The following is a 25,637-nucleotide window of genomic DNA, read 5'->3' on the forward strand; positions in this document are numbered from 1 at the left end:
GTAAGTGGTGGTGACTCAGGGATTCAAAGACTAACTCCACACTGACTCACATCAAGCAGAAAATATGTCACAGCAGCCGTTTTCGATCTGCTGCCAAAGGATGAATCAACGTGATGCTTTCAAAAAATCCATAACGTTCCTTCTTGTTAAATTATGACTCATTTCTACGTGTTGTCTTCAAGGAGGAGGAGTCATCACTCCCCCCCAAACTAAGCGGAGATGCTTACACTCCTCGACGTTGTACTCCTTGCTACGCCACTCCTTGCCAGGCAGACGCCACTCCACTCTGTACTTGATAACGGGCACTCCCCCCATGGAGTCGGGCTCCTTGAAGTCCACCACCGCTGTGCTGGAGAATGGCTCCACTTTGTGGAGATATGGCGATGATGGCACGTCTGCAACGGCAAAAAAAAAAGAAGTGTTATTTGTCTTCGTTTTAAAGGCTCATTTCAAAAGCTAACAAAGCATTTTAACAGTTTGAGGAAATACATAAAATAAAGACATTTACAAACTGCTTGGAGCTCCCTGTAATTGGTGTTTTTACATCTCTATCACATCATTTTTGTCTCTTAGTAAAAACCCTTTGCAACCGTTCCTCTGAAAACATCCCATATCTGGATAGCGCATACTTTAATGCTGCTGCCACACCACAGAGCTATTTGAGTCGCCTCTCAAGATAACTGTCACAATCAGCGCTGAGAAAAATCCAGGCGGCATCAGCATTAGTGTGTTTGCATTTAAAAAGGCTGCAGGAACATCCTTGGTGTAAAGTTCACAGTTAGAGACACCAGATAAGAGGGAAAGGCTGATTTTAAAAGTTCACCATGACAACTGGGAACTGCAAAAGACTTACTAGTAACTGTTTGCTGATATTTGAAACATTTGGTCCCTCATATAACCAAATAAATGCAAGTTATTGAATCACTTTGCCATGTTGAGGTAATACGGAGGTATGTTCACGCCTTAAAACATGGTGAGGAGTTCAGTGCCTTTTCTATGTTGGACTGCAGGACTGTACATGAATGCCTTTCCAAGCTTACCATGTGCTTTGTCAGGGAGAGAATTGCATGTAAAGGTATTGAAGGAACCCCAAAACTCTCTGGACACTAAATTACATTCTTCTGTAATGCTGTTTAATCTTTCAATCGGAGGATTTAAAGATGGTTATCAGGATGTCAGATGGTTGCTTTTGTAAAATTTTGGTTTAATGTTTTTGTCTCCTTACAATCACTGGTCAGAAAATGTATATTCTTGGTTCCTCAAGGATTATTCGAGTTGTTGCCCTTCTAGCTTTTTCCGTCGTGTCTCTGTCAAGTTTCTCACTTCTGTTTAAGAAAATCAATCTAATGGACAAATTATAAGATTAGTGCTACCATGATCTTTAGTCTACAGCAGCAAAGCCACAATATTTACGTTTCTGATACCGCTCTATGATCAATTATCTCTTATCTCTTGGTGTAATGATTGTTGTAACCTCTAGGGGTCACTAGCGAGGCTGTATAATTTTTAAGCTTGTTTGAATACAAGTACTGAAGGAGCTAATCACTGCTAAAAGGCGGATTAAACTAATTATCAGACAGTTTATGTCTGCAGACTTCCTGGAGCTACTCACTAGCATCACACACATGCACACACCAGTGAAAATGATTTTTGGATGATTCATTGCTACTTTTTATTTTGCTATGCACCATTAAAAATACACTTTGTTTTGTAGAGCACTTTTGCTTGGCCTCCATGTTAAATTTTCTTACTGACATTGATGTGGAAAATGCTGTTCCAGGGTTGTATTTGGGGAGTCACATTATTTGTATGGAGGAGTTATGCAGCAAATGAGAGCGCAGAAAGAAAACACCTCAAAGAGCCTACAGGATATTAAACAATGGCAGCACAGGGTGTTACCGCAATTAATTCAAGTACACTGCGTTTAGACAAGGTCCTGAGCGACCTACCACATCTAATGGGTCAAAAGCAATTTGCATACAAAATGAGGCCCACGCAGACCAAATGTAGCACAAAGAAAATGAGACTTAAAGGGGCAGTCCCACCGTGTTTCCAATTATTTGTACCACCTGTGTGGTCCATGCCGCGGAGCGCCTCAAGGCTCTGTGCACGGTCCGACTTCGTTTTCTATCTCTACTGTGCGCCGCCTTCGGGACTTCTCGCACAATGTCACTTCCTATTTGTATTCAGGTGATGCACAGATTTAGCTTATGGCTACAACTCATATCAAGGCTATTAGCGCCTTCCTGATTCCACATTCATGAGTAGACGCTTCACACATGCACGAAGTTACTCTAAATGAAAACAAATATGGTGTTTTTGTGTCTTTATTATGCAAGCAAAAAAAAAAAAAAAAAAATTGTTTTGAGAGCAAATTTTTGTTGTTGTTTGTTTGTTTGTAAAAATATATGAACTGAGAATAAAATTATTTGCTATTACAGTTTTGGTCACAGAATTCAAAATTTTACTTATGAAACCTTTTAGTTGCAAACCAAAAACTTTTGTTTGTGAATCCAAAACGTTTTGGTTGTGAATCAAAAACTTGTGGTTGCAGATCAAAAACCTTTATTTGTGAAGCAATAGAACCAATTGAAAAAAGTCAAGTTTCATGAGCATTATTATGAATTCTGTTCCCAAAATGAACAAAACTATAAGAGCAAATTTGCAATGCAAATCATTTTATTTCTCAGTTCATATATTTGTATTTGCAAACTTGATTTTTGATTGCAGTGCAAGAAATGCCCATAATAAAGACACAAAAATACCTTCATACAAAACAGATGCATGAAATCAGAACCTGTCACTCATACTGTACTTTGCTGACCTTGTTTTGCACCTTGTTCACTTTCATTAGTAAAAGTTCACTCTAATCTCAGCAGCTGATTCTAAACTGTGCAGGTTGGTGTTCACGTGTTTTTGTCACATCCGTGCTCTAAAATGGTTTCTGATTGCCTTCAGAATTGACTTTAACATTTTATTGATAATTTGATGGGCCTTTCTCCTGGTTTTATGGCCGAGGTGTTAAGCCATGTGGTCCTGGGTGGCTGGATTTATATCAGTAGAGCGACTACCCAATTCAAAGGGTTGAATTAAGGTGGTAAACGTGGCCAACATTACACACCTGCCAGGCAGATAAACCCAAGTGCTGCCACATCATGACTTTATTTCGGGTGTTTTCGTTGGTCTTCCCAAGAGCCCCAGTTTGGGATTTTAAATCCATAAAAGTTTGTTGAAGTAAAAAAAAGCACACACGGGATTAGCGGATAAGCAGCCTGTTCACAGTTCGATTCCCAGCAGGTCGGACCTTTAACTGCATCTCATCCCCATTAACTCCACGGTCACTGTCTAAAAAAAGCCTAAATCTAATCTTTAAAAGGAAAACACACACAAATCTATATAAATGGATGTTTACCTGCTTGGATCAGAATGAACTCCTTGGATCCGGTGCCCATCGCGTTGGTTGCTGTGCAGTTGTAGCTCCCAAAGTCATCTTCATCAGGGGTGACCTGGACACAAGAAAAACACACAGAGAAACATCAGTTCATGTGGCGAGTCAGTGCACATGTACAAGAAAAATACTAGAAACAGTATAAATCAGTATAAAAACGTCAGGTGTGTCGGACCTCCAGGTAGCTGACGGTTTGCGTGTTGTAGATCTTCATGTTGGTGTAGTTGGCCGTGGGCAGCTGGAAGCCGTCTCTGAACCAAACCACCGAGGCTTCGGGGTGAGCCTCCACCTCGCAGCTGATGTTGGCCGGGTTCCCCTCCCACGAGTACAGCACCACCGCACCCAGGACCTTTGGAGCGTCTGCGGGGGAAAGACAGGGGAGTGACGATGGTGAATGTCGAGTATGTTTGGAAATCTTCACCTTTAATATGGGTGAATTATCCGAGATGGACTAAAGCTCCTTATGAGGAGTGAAAATACAAGATGACACTCAGGATTAAGACACTTATCTTTTTTTTTTTTATGGGAATATTTTCAGAAAATTTACAGGACAGACAAGAATCAGTCGTCTCTTATCATTATATTAAACCTTCTATTTAGTTCAGGCATACTCTGCAGTATTAAAGTAAGTCTTAAAAAAAACAATTCACGTTATTAACAAAAATAACTCCTCATTTACAATCAGAGATGCTTTGCTCCCGTTTTCTCGTCACCAAATAAAACTAAAAAAAACAACAGGAAGTGACAGGGTTTGTGGGAAATGTGATCTTCACATTACAATTTTTGAATTAAAAACGTATTATCAAAGGAAGTGATTACATATTACTGTACATTAAAATATTTGTATACACACTTTGTTTTTGTGCATATAGTTGGCCTATGTGTTGAATTAACATGAATTAAACAGCATCTAAAGCTCTTATTTTGAAAGGCTGATGTACCCGTTGTTTCTATATTACAGACACAGGCTGTCTGTTCTGGAAACATACGCAGCTTTTAGGATTTGTTTTGTTCAATAAATAAATAAATAAAAAAAGAGTGCAGCATGATTATTATCACAGAAAGTGATTATATATTTATTCCTTTAGCAGAGAGTGCTTAAAAAAATAGAATTTTTCTTTCTTGACTTGCAATTTCTACAAATTCACGCAATTTCAACGCAAAAAAAGTCATTTAAAACAAAAATTTTGAGAAAATCCACCACAAAATCGAACATTTTTAATCGCAACTATCACAAAAAAACAAGGAACCAAGGAACCAACGATGGCTGCGTTTGCTTTCCCTGAAGCTCTTCTCCACATTTCCAGCCGCTCTTATTGAGGCAAACAGTTTAACAATCACTGTCATGAAAAAAAAAAGACTCTCTTGAAGACAATTAGAGCTCTGACTGCTGCACTGACAGAAGCTGCAGTTTTACAAAACGGTATATTGATGCTACGTGCAGTCGATATGTTTCATACATTCACTGCAAGGTATTTTATATGAAGTTTTACAGCCAACCGGAGTTGGTTTAGTAGAACATTAAAATGCTCTTTTTATTTAGAATTTTTTTGCTCAATCTCAGCAATTAAAAACCATTAACATCTCAAAGGGCTGAATGTCATTAACACTTGCCTAATAGGTGCACCGTCATGAATTAGCCAGAGCGCTGACTCAGCAGAAACAACATGCTGTTCTCCGCTGTGGAAAATTTCAGCTGCTTCATTTTTGGGTTTGAGGAAAACTTTCACACGGTGAGAGCTCCATTCAGAGAGCCAGCTTTGATTTGCTTGGTAGATTTAATTATCGGCAAAGTCTTTACACTGACAGTTAATTTGACACTTTAAGGCGACAGGTAGCGCCTGCTTCCCCCGTATTGTTTCCTTTCGACACATCCTGCTGGCATCACTCAGCCGAGATTTTGAATGCAGGGAAAGTTTTGCTTTGCTTCCCGAGAGGCTGCGGCCCTTGACACCGCCGGGGCTTTCTGTCTGACCCCGGATCCTTGAACAGCTCGGCGGCGTGCCGCTGCTGGGATTGATGGACAGGGCTGAGTCAATAGACGCTCTGTCTCCTGCACTCCTGATTAGACTCTCACTCTCTTTCTCACTCTCACTCTCACTCTCTCCATCACTGCTTTCAGGGTCTCATTGACTCTCTACCGTGACTGCGACCTGTCAAATCACTGCAAACGAGAGGAATATATCTGCTTCTGGTACACATACAAATCACATACAATATATAACAGTATTACTTACCACAGACCATATATGGTAAATACAAAGATTAGGAAGTGAGGCATTTCTCTTTGAGTCGTAAACACTATTAAAGTTTATGTTTGTTTTTCATGCACTATCTCAACAATACAGCAATTCAAAGTCATGAAATACTGATTATATAATATAATATATGCATTTATGTATGAAAATACTATATGCAGTATTCGTTGCTTGTTCATAAATGCTTCACGGTGAGAAGCGCAGGTATAATAAGCTAAAGTTTCAGTCATAATTTTGTACATTACTACAGATTTTTTTTGACACTTCATCGCTCTGTAAATACTTGAGAACACAAATTTTATATTAATAAACTCAAAAGGTGGAAATAAAGACCAAGATCAGATCATCATGGTTGGTTCAAACCTTCGTCTTTGTGCCGGTTCAGAATAATAATATCAAAATGGGTCAAAATATGATGCAAAGAAATAAACACAAAGTGACACTTGAATGTAATTTGGTTTTGGTTTACATGGAAACCAAATTAATTAATGCATACCTTTACCAGTCAAATGTCTAATTCCCTGATGAAAAAGCTGAAAGTCCATCACCTCTAATTAACAGAAAAACACCCTCATTATTTCATTCCCATCAATTTGCAAGCTGACAGGTGTTTTCAACACAAAACCTAAACCTCCTGCACAATTATGATCCCACATAACCAGACCTGTGCTCCCTTATACACACTGATGCTTGGCCCAAAAAATTGCCCAAAAAAACAGTATTTGATAGAACTATACTTTACTTTGAGCTTGAGTCTTTGAAGTCTTGTATTTTGTAGCCTGAAAATCTACATTTTCCTGCATGTTTGCCTTCCTAATACATCTTCACTGAAGTGTTTACCACTTGTTGACGAACAGATATATACAAATATTTTATCTCTACCTTCATTGATATTCAGCCGTTAATATCTGCAGAAACACCTTCAGAAGTTGGCACCGATAAAAAAAAATAAAAGCCTGACTTGGAGTTTGGAAGTGGACGTGCAGCAGGACTGAGATGAGTCGGTGAGAAGTGACCCGCCTGCAGCTCAAACACTGTTTTCATTTCACATTCCTACTAAACAAACGTTAAAACGGAGCTCAAACAGGGACGACGGTAACGCTTTCCTATCAGTCCTCCTGCAGCGGACCTGGACTCGCTCCGCCCGGCTAATGGGATCATGTTGCGCGGCAGATAGGAAGTTCCACGCTTCGATAACGTCGTCACCGTGTGAGTGGGCGAGCGGTGATAGAGAGGACAGAGGAGTGAGAGCCACGCCGAAGACAAAGCACCTTTTCTTATCGATAATTGCTTGGCAACAGTGAATCAGCTACCTGATTATTCGCTGATTACCCCGGCTAACTGAGAGCCCTCAAACAACTCTATCAGTGCAGCATCCTGATTATATCTCGGAGCAAATTGCGAGCGCATTGAGAGCAGGGCATATTAATCCAATTAAACATTAATTGCCTTTATTTTCCCCTCTTTTTTGAGTGTTTTTTAAAAAAAAAACAACAAGGTAACATTTGATAGATTTCAAAATGAGATCAAACACGATTTGGCTTCTATTATGCACACGCAGTCTGTCTGAGCATATGTTTGGGGTTTACTGATGAGAAAAATTAATGCAAATACAGAAACTGCACGATCAGGACGGTTTGATTTTGTGTCACGATGATAAACAAGCAGAAAATGGAGCTCGTTTTTTGGTTTAAAGGCCCGAAGTTCAAAAAGGGAAACTTATTTGTACCGTCACACACACATAAAGAGTTTAATTTAGGCTTTTAACTTTTCTTTAAACCCTTCTGACACCTGCGATGCAGCTGGTGCTTAATGGTCTATAGAATCAGGACTAAAAAACTGAGAAAACCTTAAAAAGAAAAAAGCCAACGCACCCCTGAGGAGCAGAGACCTCTGTTTCCATGGCAACACATCGCAGCGGTACCACTGACCCTGCAAACTCTGCTCTCGCTCAACTAGTGCACCGGTTGTCCACAGACGCAGCGGTGGCCGGCTGGACGCTGCAGCTTCACAACGTTTCTCGGGTCCTTTTAAGCCTTTTCATGTTTTAGGATTTTCTTATTTTATAACATCATTTCTTTTGCATCCAGTGTTTTTGTTTTATTACAGAAATATTGGATGGACTGAAGTCGGATCAGCGATGGAGCTTCACAGGTTGAGGTTGTTGCTCGATCAGTTTTAATTTACCCCAAACATCTTTGAACACCTGACAGCAAACTGTCGCACTACTTATGTGTAAGTTCAAAGCTTCGAGAAGGTAACGAGTGTCAATTTACAGCCTGCTACAGCAATAAGAGGTAATAATAGGTGCATATAAAAGTCATAGTGGAGGCTATAACTTCTGGGTTTTCTTTAGTTGTTCTTTATCACATGATGAAACATAGTTTGAAATCAAACAGTGAGATCTTCTGTCTGCACCAACATTAAACGACCACATGAGGTTTATACACGCAGGGCGGCCAGAAGGCAGCTGGCGGTTTAAATTTATTTTGCGAGTCTCTGTTTTTTCTCGACTGGAGAGACATGCCCTTCCTGCTCTGACTGCTGCTATAGATTTCTCTGCCTACAGGTAAAAAAAAAAATCAGCAGCTAATGAACAAAGACCAGAGAAGTATCTGTGGGTGCTGTCGGAGGCCATTTTCTGGAGACGGAGGAAACTGCTGCTGTGAGCAGAAACAGACGTGTTGAGAAAGCGTCTGAGAACAAATTAATTACTGCTGAGACGAAGCAGACAGTCGATTCAGTGAAAAAAAAGGACTTGACAACAGTTCTAACTCGATCTTAATGACTTTGATGAATTGAATATGAATGATAAGTGAATGTCAACATAAACAACAGCTCTTTTTAACCTTCAATTCCATCATAAATAAGTGAATTTTAACCCTGCAAACTGCAGCTGCTGAGTGTCTACATCACGGATAAATCAGCGCAGAGTGGAGCGACTTACAGCGGACCTCCAGGAACATGTGCTGGTTGTCCTGGCCGATGGAGTTGCTGGCGGTGCACAGGTACTGGCCGGCGTACGTGAACTGGACGTTTTTCAAGGTGAGGGAGGAGACCCGGGCGTGGCTGCGCACCACCACGTTCCTGTCGAGGCTCTGCAGGGAAGAAGAGAAAGAAACGACTCTCAGGTTTAAAGCAGGACAAAATAAACGTGCAAAGTGTCAGTTGGTCCAAACACTGCAATTTTACTAAAAGCAAGAACATCTAGAGTAGATAAACAGAAGCTGAAAAAGAAACTGTGACACTACTGGACTGGGAATCTATTAGAAAATCAGTGCAGAAATAAGCTAGATAGAGACAACAAAGGATACGGTTACTTTTTAGACACAGGTTTGTACAGGTTGGAAGTTATTACCTGATAAGAATGACGTTATTATATATTTTATCTGAATACAGAGTGAGTGCCACAGATATCATCCTTTAAACTGTAACTGAGATTAAAGTTTGAGGTCGAGGCGAGCTCAGACAGCCGAGGTCCACAAATCCATCTTTAAACCGTAAAGTAAATAAATGCCGGCTGTAAAATGTAATAAATACACCGGTCCAAAAGACTCTGTCTCTCCACGCATACAGAAACAGCAGCACAGTGGACATCCTGCAGCTGAATCCACCTGGAAATCAGTAAGTGTACGAAGCTTCGGCTCATAAACTGCAAACCATGATAGTATTTCGATTACTGTCCGCAGCATTTAGCAGGCAAACTGCAGCTTTAAAGGCCGTCTAATTGCAGTTGGAGGACGATAATTGCAGTCGGGACAAGTGGCTTGTTAAATGGTCTTTTTATTTTTCGTTAGGTTTATTAGAACGGCCTGCTTAGCTGATGCTGCAGCTTTGGGAATGTGTTCGGCCTCAGTGCGACTCTCTGCACTGTTGTGGGTAAAAACAACAACTCTTCAGTTGGGCCACTGGTTTTTTTTAATTGTTGAAAAATATATATTTTAATTGGGTTGAGAGTTAAGAAAGTTAAGAGTTTTAGTAAGTCCAAGCAAAATGAGACAAAAATACAATAAGGCTAGCAGAGTACAATGCAACATCAGCTTTACTGTTTATGAATCCTCCAGTTCAGATTCTGTCCGTCACCGTCTTGTTAGTTCGGAGCGGTTTGGAGCAGGAAGTGACCATATTTGGACGAGCTGGGGGAGGAGCCAGCGGTGGATCTGACCGATCTGATTGGAAACCTGACGATACTACGTCCCGCCCACCGATAGCTGTAACCTGACTGCACCACAGGCCTGTCTATCAAACAGACACGCCCCCAAAAACAGGTCTTCTTGAATCTTCTTTTCTAATGAATGAGGGATTATTTTCAGATGGACCTCCAGAAAACTAATAAGAAGGAGTGACTTTAGCTAACAACACCGAGATAACTGATGGACACATTTTATTCACTTTGGATTTGATGAGAGAAGTTGAATGGGAGTCTATGGAGCCGGAGGCTTTTTGGAGCCGACCTCTAGTGGCACTCGCTGGTATTGCAGCTGAAGACACTTCTGGATCAGAACCATTTTACGGATCTGAAACTATGAACACTTTTATATCCCATCTGTGTTTTTAATTATTATTTCTGGGTATTTTCAGTAGTTATTACCACTTCCTGACAGTCAAGGCCTCGTTTATTGAGGCACCTGTGAATGACACTGATGTCTTCTGAAATCAGAGCAGGTATGAAGGCACTTTAAATTACTTTCTACAAGTATTTATTGAATGTGGAGAAATGAGATCACCACATTTTAATTATTTTCAGGAAAGAAATAATAACCTGTACATTTTTCCTGGACGTAGAGGCTCGAGGTGACAGAAAAACACTTCTAATGAGTGTTTTTAAACTTTGATCACGTGTCTGAGAATTTGAAGCTCCATCTCCTGTGTGCACGTTCACCAGGACACAGATGAGGGCGCTTCGGGTTCTGCTCTGTTCTCTATATATTCTTCGTAAGTTTTGAGATGTAGAATAAAAGAACAGAATCAATAATAAAGAAGAGCTCTATAAAATGTATAATAAGGAAGCCGCCCCTGTAAAACCTCTTGGCTGTTAAAAATACAGCAGCAGCTCTTCCTCCCTCGGGGCGAAACACAGTTCGCTCCACTGGGGGGATATATGGTTCCCTCCAGCTGCCATGATCTCCTCTTAATATTCCAGGCTAGTGGAGCTGCTTCTCTGTACACCTTTTATAAATAATGAAATGATATGTGTTGTATTAGCCCGCTGGCGCGGACCGTTATTGTTCACAGAGCCCGGTGATGCAGATGTGGCAGAATTTTTACTGCTGCTTTGCTGGAGATCTGAGGGAGCGTCCGGGAACGTTTTGAAAGGGCAGCATTAATCTGTTGCACGCCGCAGTAACACAGAAAGAGCTGTACAACGGGCACGCCGCTCGCATGGAAACAGCAGAGGAGGTTAATGGAGAATCATTCTTTAATGGTATAACAGAGGCATATGCCAACAGGCACACCTTTGAAGAGGATTTAATCATTAATTCCAATGAATCATTTTTAATTATACGACTACGACTCGTCATGGAATTAATTAAAACAGCAGCCGTACAACAGAAAGACTCTTTTTAGTTGTTTGCGCAGTCGTCGCTGCTTTGTGGGCCAGAACTGACACTCTCTTATGTAAGCTGTCGATACCGGTGTTGTGCTTGTCATATATTGTGTACTGCAGATGTTGTGAAAGAGAGAAAGAGGCTGGCAGCGCCACCACAGTTCAGGCTTTAAATGAGGCTTTTTTTGTTTGTTTCAGCTCCGTCTGCAGAGAGGACGGATTGAAGGATTAAACCTGTGCAAGTAGATTCAACAGGAGTTCATTTTCTGGGGACGAGACGCATCAAAATATTTAACAGGGTTTCATTTTTGTCATGACTGCACAGTAACACTGACTAAATTATCTTCAGATACAAGAAAATATGAAGACCGGTAATGCCATAATGAGACTAGTATTCCTGTCTTCAAGGTGTTTATCTACTTTTTCGTGCAGAGACGAGCAGCTTCAGAAAAATCTGTGAACGGGAACAATAAACAGGAAATGCACTCCAGTACAAACAGCCTTCTCTCTTAGCTTATAAATAAAAGCATTAGACGACAATGCACATGCCGCCGTAAATCACACCGCTCGAAATCCAGTCGGGTGTTGGACAAGGTGACACGATAACGGCCCCCCGCTGGGAGAACAGTGTGCCGAAAAGACCATGATTCAAATAATCGTACACACACGGTAATTCACAAGCCCTGTTGTTAGCCGGCGGCTAGCTCGTGTTAACTTCGGGATTTCAGCGAGTTTTTTTGATGACAGTAAAATCTGAAAAAAGTGCAGTGTTTTTTTTAGCGGAACAAACTTGTCAAACACTTAGTAATGAAAGTTAATTCTTAGTTCCATTTCCTGTCCCGTGCGTGCGACAGGAAGTGAGTGAAGTTAGCGTGTTATTATTGTGGAGTCGGCATGTTTCTGTGCACCCAAACAAAAACAACAAGCTGTTTTAGATTCGGACTGATGCTCCGATAGATGCTCTAATAGATGCTCTAATAGATGCTCTGATAGATGCTCTGATAGATGTTCCGATAGATGCTCTAATAGATGCTCTGATAGATGCTCTAATAGATGCTCTGATAGATGCTCTAATAGATGCTCTGATAGATGCTCTAATAGATGCTCTAATAGATGCTCTAATAGATGCTCTATTGCTCCGATAGATGTTCCGAAAGATGCTCTAATAGATGGTCTAATAGATGCTCTGATAGATGTTCTGATAGATGCTCTAATAGATGCTCTGATAGATGCTCTGATAGATGCTCCGATAGATGCTCCGATAGATGCTCTAATAGATGCTCTGATATATGCTCTGATAGATGCTCTGATAGATGCTCTGATAGATGTTCCGATAGATGCTCTAATAGATGCTCTGATAGATGCTCTAATAGATGCTCTGATAGATGCTCTAATAGATGCTCTGATATATGCTCTGATAGATGCTCTGATAGATGCTCTGATAGATGTTCCGATAGATGCTCTAATAGATGCTCTGATAGATGCTCTGATAGATGCTCTAATAGATGCTCCGATAGATGCTCTAATAGATGCTCTGATATATGCTCTGATAGATGCTCTAATAGATGCTCTGATAGATGCTCTAATAGATGCTCTGATAGATGCTCTGATAGATGCTCTAATAGATGCTCTGATATATGCTCTGATAGATGCTCTAATAGATGCTCTAATAGATGCTCTGATAGATGCTCTAATAGATGCTCTGATAGATGCTCTAATAGATGCTCTGATATATGCTCTGATAGATGCTCTGATAGATGCTCTGATAGATGCTCTAATAGATGCTCTAATAGATGCTCTAATAGATGCTCTGATAGATGCTCTAATAGATGCTCTGATAGATGCTCTAATAGATGCTCTGATATATGCTCTGATAGATGCTCTGATAGATGCTCTGATAGATGTTCCGATAGATGCTCTAATAGATGTTCCGATAGATGCTCTAATAGATGCTCTGATAGATGCTCTGATAGATGCTCTAATAGATGCTCTGATATATGCTCTGATAGATGCTCTAATAGATGCTCTAATAGATGCTCCGATAGATGCTCTAATAGATGCTCTGATAGATGCTCTGATAGATGCTCTGATAGATGCTCTAATAGATGCTCTGATAGATGCTCTGATATATGCTCTGATAGATGCTCTAATAGATGCTCTAATAGATGCTCCGATAGATGCTCTAATAGATGCTCTGATAGATGCTCTGATAGATGCTCTGATAGATGCTCTGATAGATGCTCTGATAGATGCTCTGATAGATGCTCTGATAGATGCTCTGATAGATGCTCTGATAGATGCTCTAATAGATGCTCTGAATCCTAAGCTTGCACACCACAAACACAATTTCCATCCACCTCCATGTTATTAGCTGCTGGACACAGAAATTCCAGAAAGTAAAAAACCAAACCAGAACTATCTTCTCGGCTTCGTCCCACCAACCGACAGCATTTCTTCTGCGGGTGAAGACGCCCAGTGAGGCCGCGGTGCAAATGAGCTCCCGGGGGAGTCGAGCGAGTCGGCTGCTGTCGTGTGTGGTTGAAGCAGAAACATGCCGAGCCTCCGGCCCGTGGCAGGACGTTAGACCATTTTAAAACCGGCTCTTGTTAGGATTTAGTACAGCTTGGTGAGTTTGGGTTCGTCCGACGCAGAGCAGACAGTGTTTTCTACGAGAGGTTGGAGCTGCAGCACAAAGCAGGAACCTGTTTTTTTTTTTTCTTTCAACCAGACCGTGCAGCAGGAAATACCGGCACGCTGTAAGGCCTCAAAATGAACACCGGTGATGCTGCGACTGTCTCCGCCTCTCAAAAATAAACAGGGACGAGTAAATAGGGCACGTCTAAATGTATACTGGAACTAAGTGGATTAAATGAACTGTACTATGTGTCTAATGGTCGACATATTTAGTGCACAGCTACACGACAACACTTCTGCTCTGCAGTAAAAAAAAATACAAAAATAAAAAGGGGGGGGGGTTGGACTACAGTGTAAGTAATTTGGACTATTACAACTAGTCAGGCTACGATATTTAAGTACCTCGTATTTGTCTGGTCGCGTCCATGAAGCCTGGAGAGGAAGGAAAGAGAAACAGCGACACAGTGGAGCAACGTCAGCTTTCAGACACAAAGTGAGAGCAGACGATGATTTCATGTTCGTACAACCACACCGGTGATTTGGAAAGTTTTAGTCCATGAGTTGAACATTTTCCAGGAAAGTATACGTCATGTTTTTTTTAGTTTTTTTTAAATATATTTCCATCCATTTGCAGGTGAAATCAGATGACTTTAAACCTGCCGGGTGATAATTCATCTACCTGCTGTATTGTTTACCACGAAACGTACATGTAAAGTAAATAAAAAGATTGGTAGTGCTTACTGAGAAAGATTAACCAACTCCAGTTTCAAGGCTGCGTGTTGATTTTCATATCCCAGTAAAATAAATGTTTGCCTGAGAAGTGGGTTAACACATCTTAACGTCTACTGATAAATACAGAAGAAAGATTTATGAAGAAGGAACTTAAAACATGTCGAAAAAAACTGTCAAAACAAAGAAACAACCAGCTTAAACAATCGATGGAGAATTGAATGAGACTGAATGATTTTTATACCGAGCTGTATTCGTTCTGATAATAAATGACTGCAGTGAGAGCGCTGCCAGGATTTAACAAGAGAGTTCAGATTTCTCCTGTTTTCGATTCTCTTCATTGATTTCATGTCAAATTTAAGAATAGAATTTAAAATTCTCCGGCCGACTTACAAAAACTCTTCATGACGAGCTCCATCTTAACTCAAAGATCTTATAGAACCGGCGGCTTCTTCCACCGACATGCAGCTGGATATATAAAAAAAATTGTTTTAAATATCATAGGAATAATATTTGTTATAAACTTATAAAAAATAGTAATAAACTGGAGCATTCATGTTTTTAATGACTAAAACTCAGCAGGCTGGATTAACTTTGTCTGCAGGCTGCAGCACAAAGTAGGAAATGACGACAATAACCACAAAACCGACGAAAAAGAAGCCGTTTAAACAACGTTTATCAAAGAAATCAAAGAAACACGATCAGGAAGTGAGAAAACGTGGGAAGACAAATGGCTCCAGGTGGACATGAAGCACACGGGACGGGACGGACCCGAGTTCAATGGAATATGCTGCTGCAGGCCCAGGTTAATACTTATTGAATACATTGATGTGTATAAAGTGTTAAAATAAAACTGAAATAACTTGATTCATTCTTTCATAAATAAACTACATAAAAAAAAAAAAAAAAAAAAAAAAAAAACCAGAACAGAACAGAAACAAAAATAGAAAATTTCCGCTTTGGAAGTTCAGTTTCAATCCGAAGTGGTCAAATTGCCAAACTGGAGCATGTTTTCCTGGAAGCGGCACGACGTCCGCTCAGTCGCTTATTAATTAATGTAATAAGACAGACTTTGGAGGCACACTCATGAAAACAAGGCGCTGAAACTAATTATGAACCAACCGGCGGCGGCTCCTAGGGACTCTGTTTTTCCGAATCAGCACCTTTTCTCATCACTGGTCCGTGTTTTCATCAGCTCGTTCATTTACGTACTAGAACCACCACCAAGAAGCTCCCGACCGTAACGTCAGCTGTACTTTTTACAAGTCAGACATGTTGAAAAGAGGCGAGCAGGAAGCCGATGATGAATGACGAGCCGGCGAAAATTAGCGACAGCTATTACGGACTCATCAGCTGTGTCTTTTTTTGTTTTTTGGGAGTACAGCAACGTTAAATCAAAACTGATGTGACAGTGATAGATAGGAAAGAGGGGGATGACGACAGGCCGTGAATGGGAGACGTTCGATGACGACTGTGAATGGGAAGACGGGCGAGTCGGTGTCTTGCAGGTGGAAGATAAGATTCAGTTGACTCGTCGTGCAGCCGTGAATGCGCCGGGTGGTTGTGAACGCTCCCACTGACTGACAGAGATAAATGGGACGGTTAATAAGGGGAGAAACTGGGGATATTTTGGCTGAGTCAAATGTGCAATTTGCTCCTTTGGATTATCCTGCAGCACAAATTTGGAAGGATGAAGATTCAAACAGCTCGAGCTGGAGGGAAGGAACTCGTTACATGATGATTTTAATGACGTTATTATCTTAAAAAGTTTTCTGATAAGTCTAAAAAGTGGAGGTTTGTCTTTTGGAGGTGGAGCTATAAGTATAACGTGGTCATTAAAATCTAGGGAGAGTAATCGTTCTACACCAGGGGACTCTAACTTTTTTCCTCTGCGAGCTACTTTGACAAAATAAAAGAGCTTCTCATGTTTAGTAAGATTTGTTCACACAGCTGAGCTCCATCCAAACCGGCCAAATAAGCTTCTTTTATGTGAACGATAATAAATTGATAATATTTGCACACATTTTGTATCGAAACAACTTAAATCACATGTCATAGAAAACAAAACAACATTTATTTACTTTACTTTTCCAAATTTTCTGTCTGTCCACATGTCGCGGTATCACATCACTTCCCTCCATCTGTAGTTCACATGCATGCGTTATGCATTCTCTATTTTCTTTCTTTTATTTTGAAAAGTTTTGATCGTCCAGACTTCCTCAGTTCCTCCTTCATATATTTACACAACCTCTAAACTGCATGAGAAACAAATGCTGAAATGGACCCCCAGATATACCTGGGGGGCCTATTTGGGGGAAAACACTTCGTATGGTTTGAATCTTCGGCGATCTACTCAGAACCAGTTGGGGATTTTCCTGTTTTTAAGGACTTTTAAAACCTGTTTACCACAGAAACGCCAGCGTCTTTTTCCTTTTTCATGGAACTGAGGTGGTGACACGCCACCGGCAGAAACACATTTTGCATTAATTTACATTTCTGGCACAACACGCAGCTTCACAGGGCTGCATGAGGCTGCATGAGGCTGCATGAGGCTGCACTCCACAGTCACATAGACCGAGCCGTGCCTCCTCATGTGTACACGTTCCACATTTTTGTATTATTTTTCAAATCTTTTGACAGCGACTTCTGTGACTAACTCAGTAGATGCAAACATAAAATAAAGAATCTGAAATGCGTCGCTGAGCAGTAATTTCAGGGCCAAAAATATGCCGAATTTTCAGTTTGTCCTCCTGGTGAAGATTTATGTCTGAAATACTCACTTTGCTTCACTGCATTGAAGGCGGCTTCGAAAATAGAAAATCACTCAAGCTTCTGGACGGAGCGCCTCAACCTTTGATCAAAGCTTCTTCACTGAAACATGTCAACCTAATGAACTGAGGCCTGAGCATTAAAATATTTTGGGGCGTTTTTTGAATTCCTGGACTCGATGAGTGCCAGAACACACCAGAGCTGAGCAGAGGGGTTTTTTTTGGTGGGGAATGTGCTTAATTAGCTCCTCGCACGGGACACAACAGTAGAGCTGTTTGTCCCGAAAGAGACGTGAGCTCAAGTTTTCAGAGGCCGAGGCAGCAGACGGTGGAAGGAGAGACCGATCCCCTGCAGCAACACAAAGACATCTGACTGGCCAGAACATCATTTTCATCAAAGAAAATCCATATTTAAAAATGCTTTCTTTTTTTTTAACCTTCGGATACTTTACTTTGATGTTATTACACCAAGAACCGATGTTCACTTTACTGTGATTTGCAGCATTTGATGTTTAAAGAAAAAGCCAGTCCATGGCAGATTTAAGACATAATTCATCACAGGAGCTCTCACTGAGGAGGTATGTGCGGTAAAGTAGGCCAGTACGGCCCAAACATTGTGCAACCGAGCCCCTTCGTGTCCTCCGGGACGTCGGAGGACAGGTGCTTCCGCTGCATTTACAGTGTGTGTGTGTGTGTGTGTGTGTGTGTGTGTGTGTGTGTCCAAGAATAGCACACCTGCCTTCATCTGAAACCTCTACACAACACCTGTGTTCGATAGTGATGCAGGATAACAACGGGGGTTTGGATCCCTGGACAGAAAAAAAAAAAAAAAGACAGACCCCTGAGGGACACTGTGGGACCAGCTTGAGAGATTTCATGTATTTTAACTGCTTATCTAATGCTTCAAACATTAGAAAAAAACTGCCGTTGGTGGAAAGACGACAGCGAGTGATGCAAAAACATGCAGCGCCGAGCTCAAGGTGAGAACAGCCTGTAAGGTTACAATTATTATTCTGCATTTTTACACTAAGTTAGGTTTATGGGAAATACCCAACTTGAATTACTATTAGAGGAAATATAAACACTTATTCTTGTAGTATTAGAAGCAGGAATTAATATTTGAAATGTTCCTTCTGAATCCATGAAGCTGCTCAAGGCAGCAAGGTAATTATCTTAATGCTGTTTACTGCATTCGCATCAGAAAATTACCCCCCTGAAGTGACTAATCTGTGGGCTGCTCACATGACGCATGTACTCAGAAAAAGACCAGAAACATGGATGTTTTATTTTTTCTAAATTAAACCGTTTTAATGAGCCGATAAGAGCTCAACAATAGACCCGGGATGAGATCCTGTCGTCAGGCTGTGACCGCTGCGACGGAGGAAATGCGCAGGAACCGTATTCAGAGCTTCTTAAGGAGTCTTTTAACCGTGTTGAGCTTTAATCCGGTGTTATCTCCACCGCTGCTGAAGGACAGGAAGAGGAAAAGCGAGGATGCACACCGAAGGATGACAAAGATGCACAACCCTTATGTGGCTTTTTTTTACTCCTATCGTGTTCATCCTGAGAAAAAAAAAGTGCCCACTCATTTTGTAAAGTGGATTATCACAGTGGCGTAACGGAGCTCAAAACAATCTGAATCACAGCAATAATTGAAGCTAATGTCATAGAAATAATTTTCACTTAGTTTTTTAATTTTCTTTCAGTTTTTTTTTTTTTACAAAAATAGCCTCATTTAAAGGCACACGATTAACGGGGAGGGAGTTAGCGTGTTGGATATGTTGGAGTGTCATGCAAGGGAAATTGGTTTTGAAACTGCGCACCCTCCTCTCAGACCTTCATGATGGAAATACACAAAACCAGGACAGTAGTTTCAAGCAGAATTGGTTTCAAAAAAGTTTAGACAGAATTTACAAAATTTACCGTGAATTGCTAAAACATGAGTTAATGAGTCGTTCCTTATTTTAATGAAATAAATGAAAACTTAACTGCCAAAAATAGTGCATGCATCTTCTGAATTATAATAAATATGGGGGAGTTGGTAAATTTATGACTGGCATCTGGATGATTGTTTGACATTTTGCATCAAAAATCATGAACATATTCATTATTTTAAAGTTATTTTTTTTCTTTTTCAAGTATGCTGATAATAAATATGCTAATTTATTTTCTTTCTTTTTTGTAATCTATGCTAATGCTGCAGAATGATTTGACCTTTCTACCAATAGCGCCCTTATTCCCAAAGGTGCTGCTTTGCTTAAAGGAGCCCCGTTTGCCAGAGCGGAATTCATTATGAGCCAAAATTCAGCGCGGGGTCACACGAGGACGCAAAGCTCGGGGAAAAAGTTGTACCTGCTCTCCTTCGGTGAACACCCGGTTCCCAAAGCTCCAGGAGATGGTGGGTGTGGGGTCGCCCGAGGCCTCGCAGGTCAGGGTGACTTGTTCGTCGAACTCCGAAGCGGTTTGGTTGTTCAAGTAGGTGATCTTGGGTTGCACTGGAAACGAGACATTATAGAAGCAGATCTAAAACAGGAAATAGCTGCTCGAGATGTTTTAGCTCTGCTGTAGTTAAGTACACAGACGGGCTTCATTAGCGCTGCGGTTCTGTACCCCATTGACCTATAACAGAGCCACAAGCACATGATTACATAATTTCCTCGTGAAGAGAAACTCTAGTGCGGTATATCTTTGGAGGTCCTAAGGGGTGGCTTAATTAGTTTTCAATAGGACACGCTGTATGCTTCACGCTAGGTACTCCTACACCCAACCGCTGGAAAAGCTGTGGAGGAGTTACAGCAACATGTCAATAAGTGCAATAGAGAGAGAGAGAGAGAGAGAGAGAGAGAGAGAGAGAAGCAGTTATTCTCTTACCGAACACGTTCAGGCTGACTTCCTCGCTTTTCTCTCCCGCCTTGTTGCTGGCGATGCAAGTGTAATCTCCTTCATCCACTTTCTTGACATCTTTTATTACCAACTCCGAGCCGTCCTCGTTCAGGCTGTACTTATCGCCCGTTTCAAGGACGGCGTTGTTACTGTAAGGGAGGGGAAAAAAATAAAGAAATAAAAAATAAAAAGAGAGGGGAAAGGACAAGGGTTCACGTCACATGCGTTTGCTTACAGAAGTTGAGGCGCCTACAAATACCTTTTCCGAACTTACTGACAATAAACCGACGGGAGTTTTAATCTCTTGAAGCACAACAACGGCTGCAAAAAAAACCAACAACCTTGGAGAACATCTCCAACATTTCCACCAGCGTTTGTTTGCCTCTCCTTCAGCCCTCACATCTATGTTTATAAAACCAGTTGGATGACGACGCAGAGGTTTTTTCTTTTTCTTTTCTTCTATTGTTCCAGAAGCAGACCCTCACTGGAGGTTAGCGTCCTGTTTTGTAGGGAGTTAAGTGTTTGTATGCCTCGAGCAGCAGCGCCGTTCCCGCCGCGTTTTGCAGGCAGACAGTGAATGACAGCGCTGTCAGCGGCTCCCAGGAAACCAGAACAAATAGAGCTTCACCCCCTCTGTGTTTCTTTCCCTCCACCACCTCACCCATCTGTCCTCCCAACGAACACGTCTCGCGGCCTGAAGGGGGAACCGAGTCTTCCTCGGCTCAGACGCCACATCACACACCAGCTTCGCGGCGCGGCGGCCAGCTGTGAGCAGGATTTGGGTTCAATAGTCTTATTTACTCACATCTCTGGAAACAAATGCTTTATTTAAGGGTTCCTCCTCAGCGGTGGCGCCGATGAATGACACACCGTGAATATGAAAGTACACCGAGCTGCATTAGAAGAAATGAATTGTGGTTGTTTGTGTGAATTATCAGGACTGAACTGGAGCGTCCCCAATTCAGATCCATTAAAAGGTTCGTGTATAAAGTTCTTACGAAGATACTTTCAATCTAAAGATTTGGAGGTTGTACCCAAGGGTTGGGTTTAAATCCAGGTCAGTTAAATACTCAGAAACAAATCTCACATTGAAATATCCATGAAGAGCAGTGGAGGAAACAGCATGCTTCTCATTGTTAGGGCAGGGGGTCGAATTCCGATTCGATTTCCGATTCGATTTGCCTTGATTATATCTTGATTAAAGGCCGGTATGTAACTTAACCATCGTTCTCTGCAGGACCGTTTACTCTCAGAAAGAAGAACCAGCTCAAAACTAGATCGTTTATATTTTGTATGCGTTGAACGCTGATTTCTAGCAGCCTTGTGACGAAGGACTGTTGTTTTTGGGGAACAAAGGAGGAGTGATTGATTGATATCCAGCCACGGGAAGCCTCGAACGGAGGATGTCAGTGTGGGTGGATAGATGGATCAAGAAAAGTGTAAAACCCTGATGCCAGTAAACGCCTCTGACAGATGATGTCAAACTGCCAATACGCTGGATGGATAGTTTGGTGAAGAACAATGACATTTGGAGAATTTGTTCTTTTACCTTGAAGACGTGACAAAGACAAACACGTTTAACCATCGTATCATATCTCTTACAGCTTGTGTCCTTTCCGGCTGGATTTAAAGGTTGTGACAATTAATTAGAAAGCGACTAAAACTAGCTGTGTTTTGCCTTGAAAAAAGGTTTTGATGCTAATTATTTTGACAAGGACTCCACTCTGAGCTCAGCGTTCACGTTTCATATTTTTCTGATTTTAGTGTAGTTATATAACAGACACAAACATGCAGTGAATCTGAAACTGGTTTCACTGACTGCCAACAAGCTGCTAACATATCACACCTGAATATGTGAGACTGACTGATTTAATACAGGACTTTTTTTTTTTTTAGGTTATTTGATATTAAAGTGATATTAACCTTCGAGGATAACTCTTATTTTATGCCTCTATTTATTGACTGATTTGATTGGTTGATATTTTATTAATATATTTATTAGGTATATTTGTAACAGGGACCATGTACAAAATACACAAAGTGAAAAGATGCTTTGTACCAGAATTTACAAGCTAATTTCCATCTGCAGTCTCTGGACAGCTGAGATGAAACTATACATTCAACTACAATACAACACACTACTCCATTATTTGTTTTATTTTTCTACCGTTTGATCCAGATTTCAACGTCCGAGATATTAAAAATGTCCCTGTTGGCATAATTCAAGTATTTATGTATGTCGATCTATCTATCCATCTATTTATCCATCTAGTTGTTGCACAGTTGTGTCTGATTTTGAAATAGAGAGAAAAAAAACTTGCACAAACTCCTAAGTCTTGAAAACAAGCAGAATACCGGCAATCACACATCTTCAAAATATTGTGGGCAAAAAAACACAATAAATGACATTTTGATGAGCTGTAGTGTCTGTATTGCTGGTATTCTGTCAGACTAGTGCAGCATTGGCTAATCTATAAATCTATTCTTAATTACATCAGCATCCAATCAGAGCACCATCACCAGTTTCTGCTGCAATATGAGCCACAGAATGACATTTCTTTTGACCCAATAAAAACAAATGAAACACAAATCTGCTGCTCATTTTCTGACAACTGTTAGCTGCTCTGTTCTACTTGTTGAGCCTTTTATTATATAATCCTCACGTGCATGTTTTTTATTACCAACAAGCTTTACGTGAGAACTTGCTTTAAAAGTAAATCTCAACCTTTAAATGTGAATTTGTAATCAGTCTGTGCAAAACAGGTGAAGGTCTGCACATATTGCACAGTGATGCCTGTTATGTAATTTCACCAGTCACATCGTTTTGCACTCGCGGTCATGCAAACATAAACAAATGTAAATCTCATCATTTCTCCCACAAAACAGTTTGTAGGCGAGGATGTAGAAATTCTAATTTATGCTCTATTTTACAATCATTTAGCAACATTCACATGTACAGTATGTTGTGTACATGCAACTCTTCAAAAGGCTTTAAACATGCCATCCTCTTATCCCGGACCTGAGCACAACACTCATTTTATAAACAGGCACAACAGCTAGCAAACCTGAAACATGCTATTTGAGCTTCTGGTTGACGTCACATTGGCCTTTCATGAGGCTTGTTTGGAGCCCGGCTTCATTTGTATATATTTTAAATGAGTAAAACACAAACAACAACAACAACAACAACAACAACAACAACAGCAGCAGCAGCAGTGTGCTCTTCTTGTTCTTGTTGCGTTTCAGCACTCAACCACCCTTTTGTCTGAGGTGTTGCCTCGAAATAATGATGCACACTCAGATCGAACTGACAACAAGCTCTGAACTGTCTTTAAAAAAAGACTTTCACTTTCTATCAGATATCTGCTTCCTGCCTCTCATTTAAGAGATGGAACACGACAGTAGATCCTTTTCCTTGTTGATGCGTTTTCACACTTCGTCTGGTCTTGCGCTCTACACACCGGTGTTATTTCCTTCTCTCTGAGTATTCTTCTTGTGTCCAGCAGCTGCAGAACGAGGACGGAGATAACCCGACAACTTCCCCCGGAAAACTGTCCACTTAATTTCTACGTAATCCTCTGATCTATTTGTGATACGGACTACAGAGTGCATCCTGTTACTGAAGGGCAGCGTGAGCTGTATAGAAGTGTCACTAAACTACTTTCTGCACAAAAGAAAAAAAGAAAAATATGTGCAGGTCTTATGCGATTTGGAAAGTCTGTCACTTATTAATATAATGTGTGAGTATTAATTTCTAATATCTAGGGAACAAAGTTTCAGGAAAACCATTCTTATGAACGGACGGAGTGTTTTCATGCCATAACTTGTAGAAATAGACAAAACACAATATGAGCATGAATGAATGATTTCAACATACACTGAAAATTATAGCTCATATAAAAGGTAAAACCATCTATTCATACTTACGATTGCTATAAATGACAAAGAAAAAGTAAGGGAATAAAAATCGCCCACTGTTCTTGAAGAATACTCAGGCAGGGTAAAAATACTGTCCTGTGAAAATATTTTGTACTGCCTTGATGTACACGGCATTTGTGTCTTTTATCTTTGAAGTTCTTGCAGAGGCGACACAAGATGGTTTATTCCAATTTGTCCTTTTTTCTCATCTTTGTTTTACTGAATCCTGCTTCACCTCGAGGTCAAGAACAAGAGGTTCGAAAAAAACAACAACAACAACAACAACAACAAAGAAGGCGTTTAACTGCTGCGGCAGCTCGGAGCCACTTCTGATCTGATCAGTCTGAACTCTACTCATCAGAACAGAAAGAAATGATGTGAGCAGTGAATGACGTACTGTGTCCAGGTGACGGTGGGTTCGGGGAAGCCATCTGCATCACAGGCCAGCAGAGCGAAGCTGCCGATGTCGGCGGTAGCGTTGACCTCTGACAGCCTGGCGCGGATGGTGGGAAGCACTGAAACAGAAATAAAGTGTTTGAAATGATATCTTAAAAAGGTTTTATCTAACTGACTGGTTGGCCACTTGTGAGCTGCCAAAAAGTAAATGTTAGGTTTCTAAAACGTGAATCGAAGCACCGATTTCTTTTTTGCTCGGTTTTGGTCTCCACCACCTAAAACAAATATTTTGTTCTTTAACTGCAGAGCTATGTTCACTATGGAGATGTTAACGGTGGCTACTTGACGTTTATTTCCGTACAGATACTCTACAGTGTTTTAAAAAGGTTTTAAACTTTAAACAGCTGCCTGCTGCACCCAAATACAACAAAATGAGAGTGAACCACAAAAGTAAAGTTCAGACTGTGAACAAGGTGATAGAAGTCGCTGGGAAGCTGAAGGAGCTGCAGATTCAGGTGAAGTTAATCGCTTATTTTCATATTTTCTCATACAAACGTAAACTTATTGTTTTCGTCACTGCTATGAATAAATAACTTTGCATTTGTAGGCAAATTAATTCCTGTTTCTCTATTGTCTATTCTGATACACCAACACGATTACAGCCAGTTCTACTGGAACTGATTGTTTTTTACTTGTTATTTCCGGGAAAACTTTACTTTGATTGATTACTCAGGAAATAGAGTTTGAAACCTACACAAACTTAAACTACCTCAATTTCCTGAAGAAAATCTACAAACCAATTTGTAGACAAACCAGACAAATGTTTCTGTATTCTGTATATTGTATTACAGGCATTACAGGAAGATATCTTGTAGTCATGATCAATGAAAAGAAAAAAAAGGCAACTAAATCATTCAGAAACTTTCTCTGAGAAACACGGACATCAAAAACAAACTTCACACCCGTCTGTCCTGCAGGTGTTTGGACGTCTGACAGGTGTACAGACGAGCTGACTGACAGAATCAGGTGCAGGAACCGGACTTCAGGACGTTTCC

General features: G+C 40.7%; 1 protein-coding gene across 13 annotated transcripts in view; it reads right to left on the bottom strand.

The window, feature by feature from the left end:
• ncam1a (neural cell adhesion molecule 1a) overlaps positions 1-25,637 on the bottom strand; it is a 231,807-nt gene that overhangs the window by 43,974 nt on the left and 162,196 nt on the right. For 8 of the 13 annotated variants that reach the window (XM_069145823.1, XM_069145827.1, XM_069145826.1 and 5 more), the window contains exons 6-13: positions 24,584-24,701; positions 20,257-20,417; positions 19,738-19,880; positions 14,291-14,320; positions 8,654-8,804; positions 3,624-3,808; positions 3,413-3,506; positions 228-395 (exon numbers count right to left, since the gene is read on the bottom strand). In XM_069145823.1, the coding sequence (XP_069001924.1) occupies positions 228-395; positions 3,413-3,506; positions 3,624-3,808; positions 8,654-8,804; positions 14,291-14,320; positions 19,738-19,880; positions 20,257-20,417; positions 24,584-24,701 (1,050 nt within the window). The remainder of the gene's footprint in view (positions 1-227; positions 396-3,412; positions 3,507-3,623; positions 3,809-8,653; positions 8,805-14,290; positions 14,321-19,737; positions 19,881-20,256; positions 20,418-24,583; positions 24,702-25,637) is intronic. The other 5 variants (XM_069145824.1, XM_069145833.1, XM_069145834.1 and 2 more) reach the window with 1 other exon arrangement.

Source organism: Embiotoca jacksoni, unplaced genomic scaffold (genome assembly GCF_022577435.1).
Source record: "Embiotoca jacksoni isolate LCO1_2020_lvr unplaced genomic scaffold, fEmbJac1.0.p SCAF_13, whole genome shotgun sequence".
Taxonomy (NCBI): Eukaryota; Metazoa; Chordata; class Actinopteri; family Embiotocidae; genus Embiotoca; species Embiotoca jacksoni.